This window comes from Dromaius novaehollandiae, chromosome 16, assembly GCF_036370855.1.
Source record: "Dromaius novaehollandiae isolate bDroNov1 chromosome 16, bDroNov1.hap1, whole genome shotgun sequence".
Classification (NCBI taxonomy): Eukaryota; Metazoa; Chordata; class Aves; order Casuariiformes; family Dromaiidae; genus Dromaius; species Dromaius novaehollandiae.
This window is the reverse complement of record NC_088113.1, coordinates 4,878,179-4,892,259: the sequence shown is the minus strand read 5'-3', so window position 1 is coordinate 4,892,259 and position 14,081 is coordinate 4,878,179. Positions and strand designations below refer to the sequence as shown.

Here is a 14,081-nt window from a genome sequence, read left to right as displayed (position 1 = left end):
AAAAAAAAAGAGAAAAAGAAAAAGAGTCTAAGCTTTTCACAGAATCATAGAAATTGTGGTTGAAAGGGATCTCTAGATAGCCAACACTAAATCGGGGTAACTGTGGCTGTACCTAGCTTAGTCATAAGAACCTCCAAAAACAGAGGTGCCACCCCCCCGCTCCAGGAAACCTGTTTCAGTGATGTACTACTAGGGGCAAAATTTTTTTGGATGTCCAGTCAGAACCTCTCCAGCCACTGTTTGTATCTTAAACGTGTTTTGCCTTCTTGCTTGAGGAAATATTGCTTATATAGGCACTCTGCAATCCTGATGTGTGTATACATCCATCCGTTACAAATCCCCTAACTTCAAACGTACTGGATAGCCTCCTCTATAACAGGCAGAGGGCTCAAGTTCTCAAAAAGGAGGAAAAAAAAAAAAAAGCAGTATAAGTGTAACTCTTTAACAATCAAAGAATTACATTTTGGAGAATAGTATGAATACTTAAGAGGACTGGCACAGGAAAGTGTGCTTCACAATTAAGGCCTTGCTCCTAGCTAGAGTCTTTAACACCAAATTGGCTGAGCTACTCTATCAGTCTTAGCCTACTGGATGAAGCCTGATTTTCAGTTTGCTACACAAACGACTACTGATTTTATTTAGCCTCCCAAAAAGTTAGCCACATTACTGCTTTCACCTTTTGTGTATCTCAGCAGAAAGTTCCTTCATCGACTAAGAAGGCCTCTTACAAAAAGACAAAAGGTTAAGTTAAAAAAAGTTATTAGTAGGCTAAAATATGTAATCAAAAACTTCTCACAGCTGTTTTGTCTGCTGTATTATCTCTCCATCCAAGCAAAAAGCTTAGAACGCAATTAAAAATGCATTACTAACAAGCATGACAGAAGCAAAAAGTAATTCCTTACCATCTTTGTTAACAGAAGTAACTTTGGCTGGATAGAAGCGACAGTCAGACCAGCATGCCAATACCTGATCATTTATATGAAATCCCTAAAAAGACAGTATTTAAAAGTGTTTTAAGAAATACTAAAACATACAGCTTCATTTAAAACATCAAAATGATTAGTTTTCCAATATTTAAAATATAAGCCAAGAACTCATATGGCAGGCAATGCAGCAACGATGAAGTGTTTTAATGCATTTGAGTGGTCATAATTCATCTAACGGCACATTAAACTGGTACACACTCAAATGCTCTATATTTGCTACTTACTGCACATCCTTCTTCCTCATGTAATCCTTCTTTTCTTAACTGTATTTTCTCTAAGGGACGCAAATAAGGACTGTCCCAACAAAACCACTCATCATATCTATGGTTCCAACGTTTGAAATGGATAAGTACTTTTCCTTCCTCATAATCAATTTCTTCAATGTGAGCTGGATACCTGCAAAAAGGGTAGATGAAATATTTCAAACAAGAATAAATGTGTCTCAGACAGTTACTCCAGCTACAGTGCAAAGCATTACACACAGGTGGCCTTCTGAACTATCAAAAGCAGAGTATCTGAAGACCACTTGATCAGCTGTGATGGGGACCCAAGTTAAGTATACTTAACAAAATTTAGTTTTTACAGTCTCAACATTATTTCACATATCACTTGTATGAGCAATAAAGATATTACAAATGATTAAAAGGCCCAGCACGGAATGATTCCCATACTGAACAGCATGAAGGCAAATACTGGTTGCAGGAAGGGGAGGCAACTGAGGGGCTCTTGATCTCTAGTTACATTTCCCCACTCCCCCTGCTCAGAAGTCAGAAAAAAGTTAAACTTCCCTATATCTGGGATAGATGCGCAAAACTGACAGCTGCATTAAGGGGGAGAGGGGGGGCAGGTAGGAGAGCCTCAAAGATGAAGCCAGTGGGAACATGTTATTTCATATGAATATACTGTTAGATGCAAGTGTACTGGCATTTGTCACGGATGTAATTTTAAGTGCTCTGTTATAGCTGAAATTGTTTGTAGACAAGCTTTAGAAATATTCTTTTGCTAGATCAAACTCTATAGCTGGAAAAAGAAATAAACTTAACCTTGCAGCATATAACCAGACCTGAAGAGCCATCTCTAAAGCCTAACATTTCAAGCATACTAGTTGATTTGGCAGAAGATATTACCTCTACCTAATAATTTCAACTTTCCACAAATAAAACATTTACACAATTAAGGTAACAAGCCAGTCATTTCAGCTCTTTCTTATCAAGACCAACACCTGGAGGTCAATACACTCACTTCTCTTAGAGATATCCATCAACACATGTCACGAATGACCTTCTGAAGATACCTCTCAGCACAACAGCTAAAGTCTAGTAGGCCCACTAAATCTAATTAAAGTTTTATGTTCTCAAAGTTAAATCCCATCTTCAAAGTCCCAGGACTTTTAAATAGAAATCTGTCAATATATTAGTATGGGAATCAGAGAAGGGTCAAATCCAGTTCCTTCCAATCACGGAGACCTTATAAACTATGCATTTCTTTAATTGCATTGGTAATTTGTAGACCTCAGTAAATCTTTCAGAATCAGCACTATCACAGCTGAAGATAACATCACAAATAAATCAAAGTTTGCCCCACTGCAGTAAGAGCACAAGAAAGTGTGGATCAAGCCTGGTACTAAAAATAAAACTCAAACCCAGCAGAACTGAGACTTAAATGCGATGTTTTAATATTTTAAGTCCATCATTTTACAGTCAGAAACTGATGAAAAGAAAGGTTTTCTACTCACAACCGAAGTTCCTCAGCAGTTATGGCACATGTCTGTTGTTCAGAAGAGAGCCACAAGTACTCCATGTCCAAGACTCACACTTCAGCCGCACACTAAGGCCCTGCCTAACACTAGGTGCCACATACACCTTTAGTCATGCCCTTAGTCCAGCCCAGTATGCTATCAAAACACATGCAGCAAAGGCAAAGGAGGAGAGAGGAAGGCAGATGAGAGATATTGATGGTAAAGACATCTCTAACCTGTTACCAACAAGTAATTTCCTTCCTTTGTGTTACAGCCCATAAACCATTTCGTAGTTAGATAACCCCAAGCAGCAGCGCTCTGCATAATTTTATAAGGAGGGAAGACTCCAAGTCTTTCCACAAACAATTATCTTAACACAGTTCCATTAAATGTGGCTTAACCTTGGATAGCTTACTAGCTGCGTAGCGCTTGGTACAGGTAATGACAAGAACTTCATATGTTGGACTTGTTGATCTCAGTAATGAAGGTATTCCTGAGCAAAGCTGCAAGCTTTGGCAGGATAAATTCTGACCAGCAATGGCACTTTATATCAGTAGGCTCTTAACTTGTTCTAATACACTACAGCAGCCATCTAAACAGCACCCACAAGAATGTGCAGATGTCTAACCCAAAGGAAACTTGCTTGAAAGACCTTCTGAAGACTTAATCTAAAAGGTACAAAAAGACAAGATCCTCTTGGCCTCCAGTGTGTTGAGTAAGTTCCATTCTGGAAATATGTTCCAGAAAAAAAACATGTATTAATCCCCTAGTTCAGACAAAAGTGAGAGAGAGGATGGAGAGAGATCAGGACAGGTCTGGAGACATAGCCTGTGAGAGGAAAAAATCACCAGGCAAGATTTGCCTGCCTTTGAGACCTATATCTCACTTACTTTGTCTGCAGGCACAACAGCAACCAAAAATGACACTTTCACAGAAAGTTAAGGCAGTCGACTGGTAACTAAGGTCTCAAAGTCTCTTGGCAGTAAAAGTATCAAATCTATTAGATGCCATGTATTTCCGAGTATCCAGTTCCCTACATAGCCCAGCAAAAATGGGGGTAAGAATTCCCACGTACTCTCAGTGAGAGACTAGCAGAAAAAAAGTCCTTGCCATCAGGACTGCAATGGGCCTAGGGCTCACCCAGATTCTCAAAGATCCAGAGGGAAGCTGATAAAGATGAATGAGAACTGGCTCAACATTCTGCCAAACATCTGTTTCATTTAGGACATCTTGTCTGTCTGTCTCTCTTGGGAGATACGTGCTCGAGTGTTAAGGGCCAGACGAACTACATGAGGCAAGACTGCCCCCTGCTTCACACACAGTTAAAGGAGGAACAGCACCCTTCACCACAAGAACCATCATCCCAGAACAAGGCACCAGTATTCCCACCCATGCCTATCCCACCTCACCTCCTAAAGACTTCCTGATAGGGAGAAACGTTAATCTGTCCGCAAGAACAGCAAAAAGATACCTGACAATGAGACCAAATTTCAGTCTGGTCTAGAGCAAACGGAGATGAATCGGAGCTCTCAGCCAGCTCCTGGATAACACACTGAAGTCTGAACAAATCTTACCTTTCTAAAGCAGCCATCATCTGCCACTAGTTTGTTCAGTGCTCCACTGAAACACTAAGTCTATTAGACACTACGCTAGATGCATTCACAAACTTGGACATTCTCCAATACTACCTTCCTTTTGGACACAAAAATACCATGGTGCTGTCTAGTGCCTGACAACTTCAAGGTGAAGGAGAAAGGGTCACAGGTTCTCAACAGCTCTGAGCTCCACACATTGGCAATGCAAGCTTCCTTCCCCCAACGCCTGTCCCCTAGCCTTGAAAGCGTTGAGCAAGCATGCCACATCAGGGAGTACATATCCCCACAGATCTACACAGAAAAGGAGCAATACAGCATACCCATACACACAGACCAAGGAGCTTTTAAATACCCCAGGGCAGAGGCAATTAAAGAAATGCACTCTTGTTTAATCAAGAAAGCACACTATGGGACGATAAACAAAGTGAAACACCAATAGCTGAAATCTGGCCTAAGGCATGAAAAGAGTACAGGCTGCCACGTGTCCCCATATGGTCAAACGGCTCCTCCTCCAAAGGATGAAGGAGGCATTTAGCTGACTGCATGGACTTTCAAGACAGTTAACTGATCCCGAGTAAGGAACCTCCCAAATGATACCGATTTGAACACTGTTTTACCACACTGTAAAGACAAGCTGAAATTCCACACAGCTCTGGGCAATTTTTCAGGACACCAGAACAAGTAGTTTTCCAGATAAATTCAAAGGGAATGATCAGCTTGTACCTTTCAAGGCCTCATGAAAAATGAGAGATGGCTAGACAGAGAAAAAGAGAAAACTGAGATGCACAAACTGTCAGGATTAGAGTTTTGCCAAAAACCCAAGGGATGGTCAAAAGCTCAAACAGCAGAACTCTGAAGAGACAGGGGCTATCAACGACTGGCAGCTTCACAGACTACTACTGTCAGAGCAGAGCAAACAATATGAAAATAGGTTTCTTTTAGACAGAAGTGCAAACCCATCCCTTGCTGTGAAGATAGGAATATCTGAAAATTCAAATCCAAGGTGCTGACCGAAGGAGTTCCTATCTTTCGGTCGAGGATTGGTTTGTCTCTCTTCTCCTTTCTTATGTACCAAAATGTAATTGCTATGAAATCCCCTTCTCCTGGAGCTAGGATGGGATGACCTTACTGTAGGAATGTCAAGAGGAATAGAGACACCTTGGAGGACTGGTACTACGAACAACAAGTGCGGGTTCCAATCTTTTCAGTACTGGGACAAAGTCCTGACAGCATTAGCAATTAAAACTCTTGGGACTGACAATCTTTACCCTTAACAGGGTAGCACAACACTCTTAACAATACTAGTCTTGAGCTCAATGCTGAAGAGCCTTGACTGGAATCAGAAGTCTCTTCATCTCCATTTTACTTACATAGCAGGTAGAAGAAATTGAAAGATGTCATTACACCGAGAAGCTCACCATTTGCCTCCTACAAGCGTTCAGCGCAGTCATCCTCTTTTTGTTAAAGTACAATGTTTGCTGCTTTCCAGTGCCAAGGAGTTTAAGTGATCCAGTGTAAAAAATTTCAAGAGCTCAATTCAGCAGGGACAGCACGGGCATGTAAACAGATACTGCTGGTCTCTCTGGGATCTCCCAATTTGGAACAAAGGTCTGCACTACTGGAGCAGTCCCACCTCCACATCCTCTGGAACTCAGCACTGTGTACTAAAAGGGCTTTTGGCACGCACGGAGGCATTGACTGATGGACAGGACTCTTCTCCCCTTTGATGCCGTCAGGTCAGCAGATTATCAGCAGGGGGCCTTTCACGATAGCTTTGTATGGGTCAACCAAGCCCCCAAAACTAAGCCAAGCAACAACAAACAAGGACTCACTATACTCTCTGGCGTTTGAGTCAAGGAAATGACACAATCACACTAGGAATTGAAGTGCACGTTCATTATGTTATGTTCCAATAAACGACCAAGTAACCTTTGATAAGAGATTCAAACATTCAAGTTCACTTTGCACAGTCAGTCTCTGTGCCGACTGCTCTGCTGGTATACAGAAACTTTTTCTCTTAAACAGAGCTGGGAGACTGGCATTAGATCCAAACACCCAGGAAGTCCTGAACTAACATCCCAAGGCATGAGCCCTTGCCAGGAAAGGCATGTAAACTGGGCTCCAAGATTAAATACTTTTCATCAAACACTACTGCCATTTGAGAAGCAATACTGGCCCTCTAATTGAGTAGTGTGTGTGTGGTACTGAGCACAGAAATGAAAGCCAGCTCTCATTTCAAACAGGAGACTTCTGCCTATGTTTTAAGTGCCAAGATAACAAAGCCATGCACAAGAAACACTCAGGCCTCTGAAGGTATAGCACTGGGAAAAGCAATTATCACCAAAAAAGAAGTTTTGTATCCATGTAAAAAGCACATCATAACCACACCAAGGAGCGCTCCTGTTCACACTGTGGCAGGTGAAAATAACTGTGGTGGAGACAGCAAAATTCTGCTGTCCTCCACAAACCTGCACCTTCTACAAGCGCTGGGCCTCAGTCTGTCACTTTGCATATTGCTAAGAGAAAATACACCTCCAGCTCTGATAGCTTTTGGTTCACAACTCCTGAAAACAGAAATATATGCAGGTGACTAGTTAAGGAAACATGGACTTTCTGACCCAGGTTTCAGAAGTTCAGCAAGCAAAAGAGAACTTTCAAAACTGGAGAGTTAGTAACTAAATTCTGAGACTAAAGAGTTGCAAAACACTGTACAGAAGACACGTCATTTGAAATCCAGAACCTGAGAACCTGCAACATACCCAAAATTCAAATTTAAGCCAAGAGTTATGCAAGAAGCAGCAGGTGCTGATTTTTTTTTCTTTTTTTTTGCAAATTTTACCATACAAGAGCTAACTACTTGTATTTTTAGGCACTGTTTTTCTGCAAACATGTCAGATGGGTCATGAACTAGTTACCTGCCTTGCTGAAATAAAACCTAGACTAATCTGTACCTCTAATAAGCCTACACTACATGTATACCACAGACAGGTTTAGAAAACTCATTGCTGTAAGCTTGCCAATTTTTTTTGTATAAATAAAGCTCAAGAATGCAAAAGATGCACACAGTTTCAGATTGAAGCCCAACCTAGGCAGTTCTTGTTTCACACAGGAAAGCCAACTTAAAATACAAGTACAATTTAAAGTTTGTACTTTTCTTCTGAAGAGCTATGTTTATTCATTTTTACAGTTCCATTCCCCTTCTACCTGAAAGGAGAAAAATGTCTGGGATGCAGATGAGACATTTTGGAACTAGTCCTGTACATCAGTAAGAAAGCACTCCATCCTCCTGGGATGCCTAGATGGTTTTCAACATGGTGACTTCTACAAGCTTAACCTGCCTGCTCTTTCTGAAGTACAACCATATCTAACCCACACATACTCTTAAATAGAAATCGACCATCAGTGATTTCAGTAGAGAGAAGAAGTCGGAAGGAACTAACAACATCCAACTGACACCTATATTTAAGAAGTCCTTGACTCTAGCAGTTTTCAGTCTTGCATCCCATTCCCTGAGCGTTATTAAATGCTAATTTGTGAGCTGACTTCCTAAAACAGACACAGTTGGAAGATTCCTTTTTCCCCCCTCCTACTGCTATAGTCAGTAAAGAAAAATTTCTCATATATGAGGTCTTCAAGATAGACTCCAAAGCAAACTTCTTGGTTTGGAACATGCTCCTCCTTTCAACTCTTTATGTCTGTATTTGACTAACTTTACAAATGAACACAGGCCACAACAATTTCAATCAGACCTTTTAAGCCTATGAATTCATAACAATGCTGGAAAAGAAAGTAGCGACTACCTTGGGTATTCTGGGCTGTAAAGAACTTATCCCTTCACAGACTGCTCTGTAAGCTGTGTATAGCACAGAATTTAAAATGTGAATTCAAGAGTACTCGAGTCTGAAGTTCCACTACATTTAGGTTTAGTTCTATTTCCCAGATGCAGACAGCACTGGTACACTTCTTTTTAAGGGCCAGCACAACATAACAGCATTTATTGCCCATTTCAACCACCGGTATATAAGCATTTAAAAATTAACTAGTTTCCTATAAACCAATGACCAAGACACTAAATACGGTATCAAAGTAAAATGTTTTTAAGATATTAAAGACTTAGCGTTAATATAATATGAATTTTTTAAAAAATACCAGTTTTTTAATCTGTCACGGGCTTCCAACTGGGCTCCCACCTCAAAGTTGATCCCTCTTCTATTCGGTGGATGTTTTGTCATTTTGTAATATCAACACTGCTGATTTTATTCCCCTGAAAAATGCAATTAAATATCAATCACTAATCAAGACACATACAAAATAAGCTTATGCACCATAACCCCAAAAGCTAGATGTTAAGGGAACTCATTATTTCTTGCTTGCAGGAAGTGACAGGGGCAATTACCTCTTATAAAATAGTTCTCAAGTGACAGTGTGCAAAATCATTTCAAAAAATATGTTCAAAGAGGTAGCTACTGGCCCATAAAAGACTGAGGCTCAATCTTTGTCCATTGGCTCAAGTTTCAGGTCAATTAAAAACTCTTTGCAATCCAACGTTTATTCACGACTGAGATAAAAGTTTCATGATATTATTTCCCCCCACCCCTTCCGGGTTTTGATGAAAACAAGGAATTCAGTAAACAGGAGGTGGGCAGAGACATACACAATATCAACCTTTCAAAAGCTATCATGTGAGTATAATACCGGAGAACACTACGTCACCTCATCACTACAGATGCAATAGAGATTAAAGACATCAGAAATATGGAGTGATTTAAGCAATTTTAGACATAACTGCCTATATTGTCTCTGTATTCACATTGCTTTCTTTCCACTTCTCCATTTTAACCAGAAAGTAAAAAGTGTCCACTGGAACAAGTTTCCAACAGTTATATAAACGTTTTAAGAAATCTTGCCAAAATAGCATCATTCTCAAGGTACATTCAGTAGATAACCTGATCAGCAGATATTTTTCCTGAATCTGTATCAACCATTTCACACAAATAAAAATTATGACCCATCCCTGTAATCTTTAAGCTTACAACATCCAAAAATTGAACACACTTTGTTCAACAGTCTTCCTTAAAGCAGGACTATTATTATACAGCAGGACATCAATTAAAGATGTGTAAAATGGATGCAAATTAAATTACTTAAAAAAAACTTCCAATCTCACACACGCACTGGAAACTGAGAAATAAGCAGCAGCACTTTATCAGTTTCAGGCACTGAATGACATCATTAGCTAAACTGTATCTAGAAAAGGATTATTTTTATGAATAACTATTCAGAGTTCCAATGTGGCTTAGAAATCAAAGATCTTGAGGAATGTCATGAAGCTTCTACGCAGGCAAAAACTACTTGGTTCATATCATTCAAGCCAGGCCACTTGCCAAGGGAAGGTCATGCTGACACCCCATCAAAACTCCTCTTCTCTTCTATTAAAAAAAGCCTGAGAAGATTAACTAAGGTGAAAAAATGCTATTCTCAGTAAGTTCAATTCACTGTACAGTGTTTCACACTAACTAGAAAACATTGCAGCCACCTAGGAATGCAGAAACACTACAAGTTACTCTTCTACAGGATCTGATAACAAAATATGGGTTCAACCTAGTGTGGTTCTGAACCAGCCCAGTAACCACCATCTTCTAATATGGCTTGAGTGTGTTTTGGGGCTTTTTTGTTTGTTTGTTTGTCTGTTTTTCTAAGTTTCAACTCCATAATTTAACTGGGAAAGGGGAGGAAATGTTTAAGGAAAGTTTATGATGTCTGGGGTTTTATGTTCTAATTTAAAAAAAGAAAAATAGTAGGTATTCAAGAAGCATCTCTCTGGAAATCCACGAATTCAGTGCAAAGCTACTTTTTCCTTTTTTAAACAGCTTATCCACTTCTACCTAAAACATACACTATTTTTCTCCACATATTTGCATCAATAAAATATCACCTTCTGGCATTAGCACTAAAATTCCATGCCTCCAAACGTCTAATAGAAACACATTCCGGTTTATGTTCCTAGTGTAAGAGAAAGTATAGCTGCAAGTTCGCTCTTGTCCTACTAAACTTATTTTTCTTTTTCACTGAGTATGGACATGCAGAGACAAAATAGTCCTAAAAATGTTACAGGAGGTACATAATTAAGCCATCTGCACTGGTCCCCTTCAGGGATTGCTGTAATCCCGAAGCATGGGAGTCCTTTTAGTCTAGGTACATGAGGCTGCAAGAGGAGCACACTACATGTCTCCAGACTTCAGTAGCAGTATCTCATAAAATAGGGCTCCTAAAGACACACGAAACCACATCAATTCTGAGGAGGAAGCATTACTATATTTTCAGTTGAATATTAGAAAATGATTAAGAGTATCGCAAGGAAAGGGAAGCATTTAGTTATATTTACAGAGGCTGCAGATTCTGGGAAAAATCTGAACTCTTTCCAGCTTATAGCTGGAGAGGCAGTGGAATACCAGCATTGCTTAAAGCACACACATACTATACTTCACGAAGCCAGCCAAACTTGGCACAAGCCAACTGATGGAAAAGTTGGAAGAGAAGAGGAACAGTAAGGACAAAAATCTGGCCTCTCCCAAATCCTTCCTTCCTCCCCCATCCTGAGTTACTGAACTTGGGTTACTCTGGGTTCTCTCTCACATCCAAATGATCTGATTTGTTTAACCTGATCCAGCAGTCCCCATACTCAACGTGTCTAGCCAACCAGGCCGTCCTCTTCATTTGCAGCTCATTTCAGAAACAGCTTTCTCAAGCAGATACATACTTGGCAGCACATTACACGAGATAGATAAGTTATTCAATAGAGGAACTCAACAATTCTACTCGTAAACATACAGCCTTAAAGCAAGACTGAAACCGCATAATAAGACCTTCACTGGCAGCCATCACGTATCTACCCCTTCCCAAGGAAGGGCAACAGGCAATTCTAAAACCCACCCATGTTGCACCAGCATGACCTCAAGCACATGGAGTGCTTCATTCCTCACTGCAGCCCCGGGGCTTACCTCTGCTTTGTGATTTTAAGTTTCTGCCCCTCTGTCCTCCCTTTACTTTAAAAACCTTCAATTATATCAGAACAGATTGTTAACAAACAACCCCAGGCTAATTAGAGACAGTAATAGCTATGACTTGGAAATAAGAAAAGTTTGTCCAAACATCTCTTCGAAAATGCTTATTTAGCAGAAAATGAATTTGGACTAACTTGGTAACTAAAACCCAAATTTAGGCAGGCTTTTTTCCTTTGGTAACTTTAGGAATCCGTGTTTCTTCAGTGCTCAAGACCACAAGTAAAACAAGGGGTGGTTACTAGGCTTGCTCCCAAAGTTGTAAGCCTCTTCTCTAAAACTTATTATTCCACTACGAGGATCTGGCCTGTTTCAGGAACCAATATCCTAGGATTTAAACAAGTCACTACTTCCAACCAGATGGATTTCCAAGTCCATGTCACTAAAGCTACACAGTTCTGTTGTTCAGAAGAGGGAACATTTTCTTCCCAATAAAAGTCACTATGAGGCAATTAAGATTTACAAGACTATTCGACAATTCCCAGGTGCCAGCCAGGAAGAAACATTTGTATCAGGGAAAAATGCAAAGGAGAGTATGCTTACATTAATATCGATCCCTTTTGGGATCAATGATTTTTGTCTTTTAAAACAAATTTTCTGCTAAGAGCACAGGTCGTGTATACCTTAATCTGTACCAATTCCTATGCTTTTCTGTTTTAAGCTCTATCACCGTTTATCCTCTAAGCCTGGTATATCGGCTTCCACAGAAGCCAGTTCCTCTAAAAACTGAAGAGCTTTTCATATTATCATATAGGGTAAAAAGCAGGCAGTTTTGGCAAACTTTCTCATTCACTAATAACAGCCTCTATTATTTTCTCTCTCTGGGAGGAGCTGAACAACTGCAATCTTTTTCAAACCTTATCTACTGTTGCAAACTGTGTGTCCTAAATCGTTGGAAAGCATGATCAAACCATTCTCTACATGTTGACTATGACAAGAAAAACTCTGCCTTGGTATCAGTTTCGCTTCCAAACTCAGTACTGTTTCAATTACTTCATAAGCAGTTCACAAGAAAGCCAATTCACTTCCACAATTCAGCCTTATCTCCTTAATTCTTTAGTATATCTGTGTCAAAACCAGAGATTTTTTTTCCCTAGAGCCAAATACTAGGGGAAAAAATATAGGCCATCTATCAATAACTTTAGTTTTCTGGATTGATAAAGTAGCATGGTAAAACTCCAATTTCTATTTATGTAAACTGTCAAAAATACATAAATATTTGGAGGAAAACAGCATTAAATTCATTCTGGATGGTTAAGTGTGCTGTCAGATTCCTAAGAGGCATTCCACACCACTGGTGGTTCAGAAGGACTACAAAGAACAGGAGGCAGGGTAGATAGGACAGGTGCTGGGTTAATAAAAAGCATTGACAACACTGCTAGAGTAAAAGGAATTAGCAATAGATTGTGCTGTTTTCACAGGAGGTGCTGTACGGGTATAGCTGAATACTGGTCTACTAAAGGTAGCTCCAAGATTTGAAATGTAGTTGCTACATAAGCGATAGAAGATACAGATATATTTTGTTTTTCTTAATGTAGAGCAGTATAAGCAGTTACTATGCCAGGACAGATAACAGCAGATTCCACAACACATAAGCTGACTCTACCATTCACTCCAGCACTAGACAGCGTTCCAAAACTGCCATCAGATATAAGTGCACACTTTGAAACTTCCAAGCACTGAGTGCAATCATGTTTTAAAGGTAAGTTCTTATTGCTCAGCAATAGTTACTTTTGACCTTTCGCTTACACCACCTGCTTACATCATACCAAGCCTTTCATCTTCATCAGTGGGTAAAACAAGGAAAGCCTCACCCAGCTCACCCCCTACAATATGCATGCCCCCATCAGGAATGGTCACTCCAGAGAAGTCCATGGTCCCCACCACAATCGGAAGACCTTGCAAGTGGATGACCACAGCCATGCTGTGCTGAAACCACACACCTGCAGATGACAAAAGGTAATGGCTATGTCAGATTGCAAAACAGTATTTACAGACACCATTACATTATACAATCCTAATGGCATCTTATGAAAACTAAGTATAATTCTCACAAATATTTAACTACCATTTTTTAAAGTTACTTTTGCACTGACTTAGGAGGCTGATTAGAACAGACTTAACTGTCCGCAGACAAAAACGTCTGCCTGTGCTCTGCCTACCAGATTTTGCCTACAGCATCACTGCTACCATGAAGTATGCCTCACTGTGTTTTACCCTACATATTAAAAAACATCAGTTATATATATAACCAAGGAATGGTTTCTCTACTAGCTATTACCCTAAGGATTTCTCTACTCCTGCCTCATGTTTTGCTTATGCATACCATTTCATAGTAAAATAAGTACGTTTTGAGACACAACCATAAGTCACACATGTCCTTATCACTGGTATTTCAACCACAAAGCTTCAGACCTTCAATCAAGTCTTCTAATGCAATAGAAGCAGAAACAGGAAAAATTCCAACTGGACAGGAAGACAATTAGACATTGCAACAAACTTCCAGGAATAATGCAGCTCCTCCACACTTCTATCCAAAAGACACATTCCAAACAAGACACTGGACTGCATGCAGTCGTTCTTATCTGCACTATGTAGGATCCTCAACTAGATCTTAACCAACACTCACTGCCTTCTTTAGAAGTTTCCAAGACTGAATCAACCACAGCACAGGAAGCAAATTCTTGACTGAATTTTGCCA

General features: G+C 39.9%; 1 protein-coding gene across 8 annotated transcripts in view; it reads right to left on the bottom strand.

The window, feature by feature from the left end:
- PHF20 (PHD finger protein 20) overlaps window positions 1–14,081 on the bottom strand; it is a 77,922-nt gene that overhangs the window by 55,743 nt on the left and 8,098 nt on the right. For 5 of the 8 annotated variants that reach the window (XM_064521340.1, XM_064521345.1, XM_064521346.1 and 2 more), the window contains 3 exons: window positions 8,469–8,583; window positions 1,211–1,382; window positions 903–987 (listed from right to left, as the gene is read on the bottom strand). In XM_064521340.1, the coding sequence (XP_064377410.1) occupies window positions 903–987; window positions 1,211–1,382; window positions 8,469–8,551 (340 nt within the window). In that variant the 5' untranslated portion in view covers window positions 8,552–8,583. Of the gene's footprint in view, window positions 1–902; window positions 988–1,210; window positions 1,383–8,468; window positions 8,584–13,194; window positions 13,324–14,081 lie in introns of all 8 variants that reach the window. The other 3 variants (XM_064521341.1, XM_064521344.1, XM_064521342.1) reach the window with 2 other exon arrangements.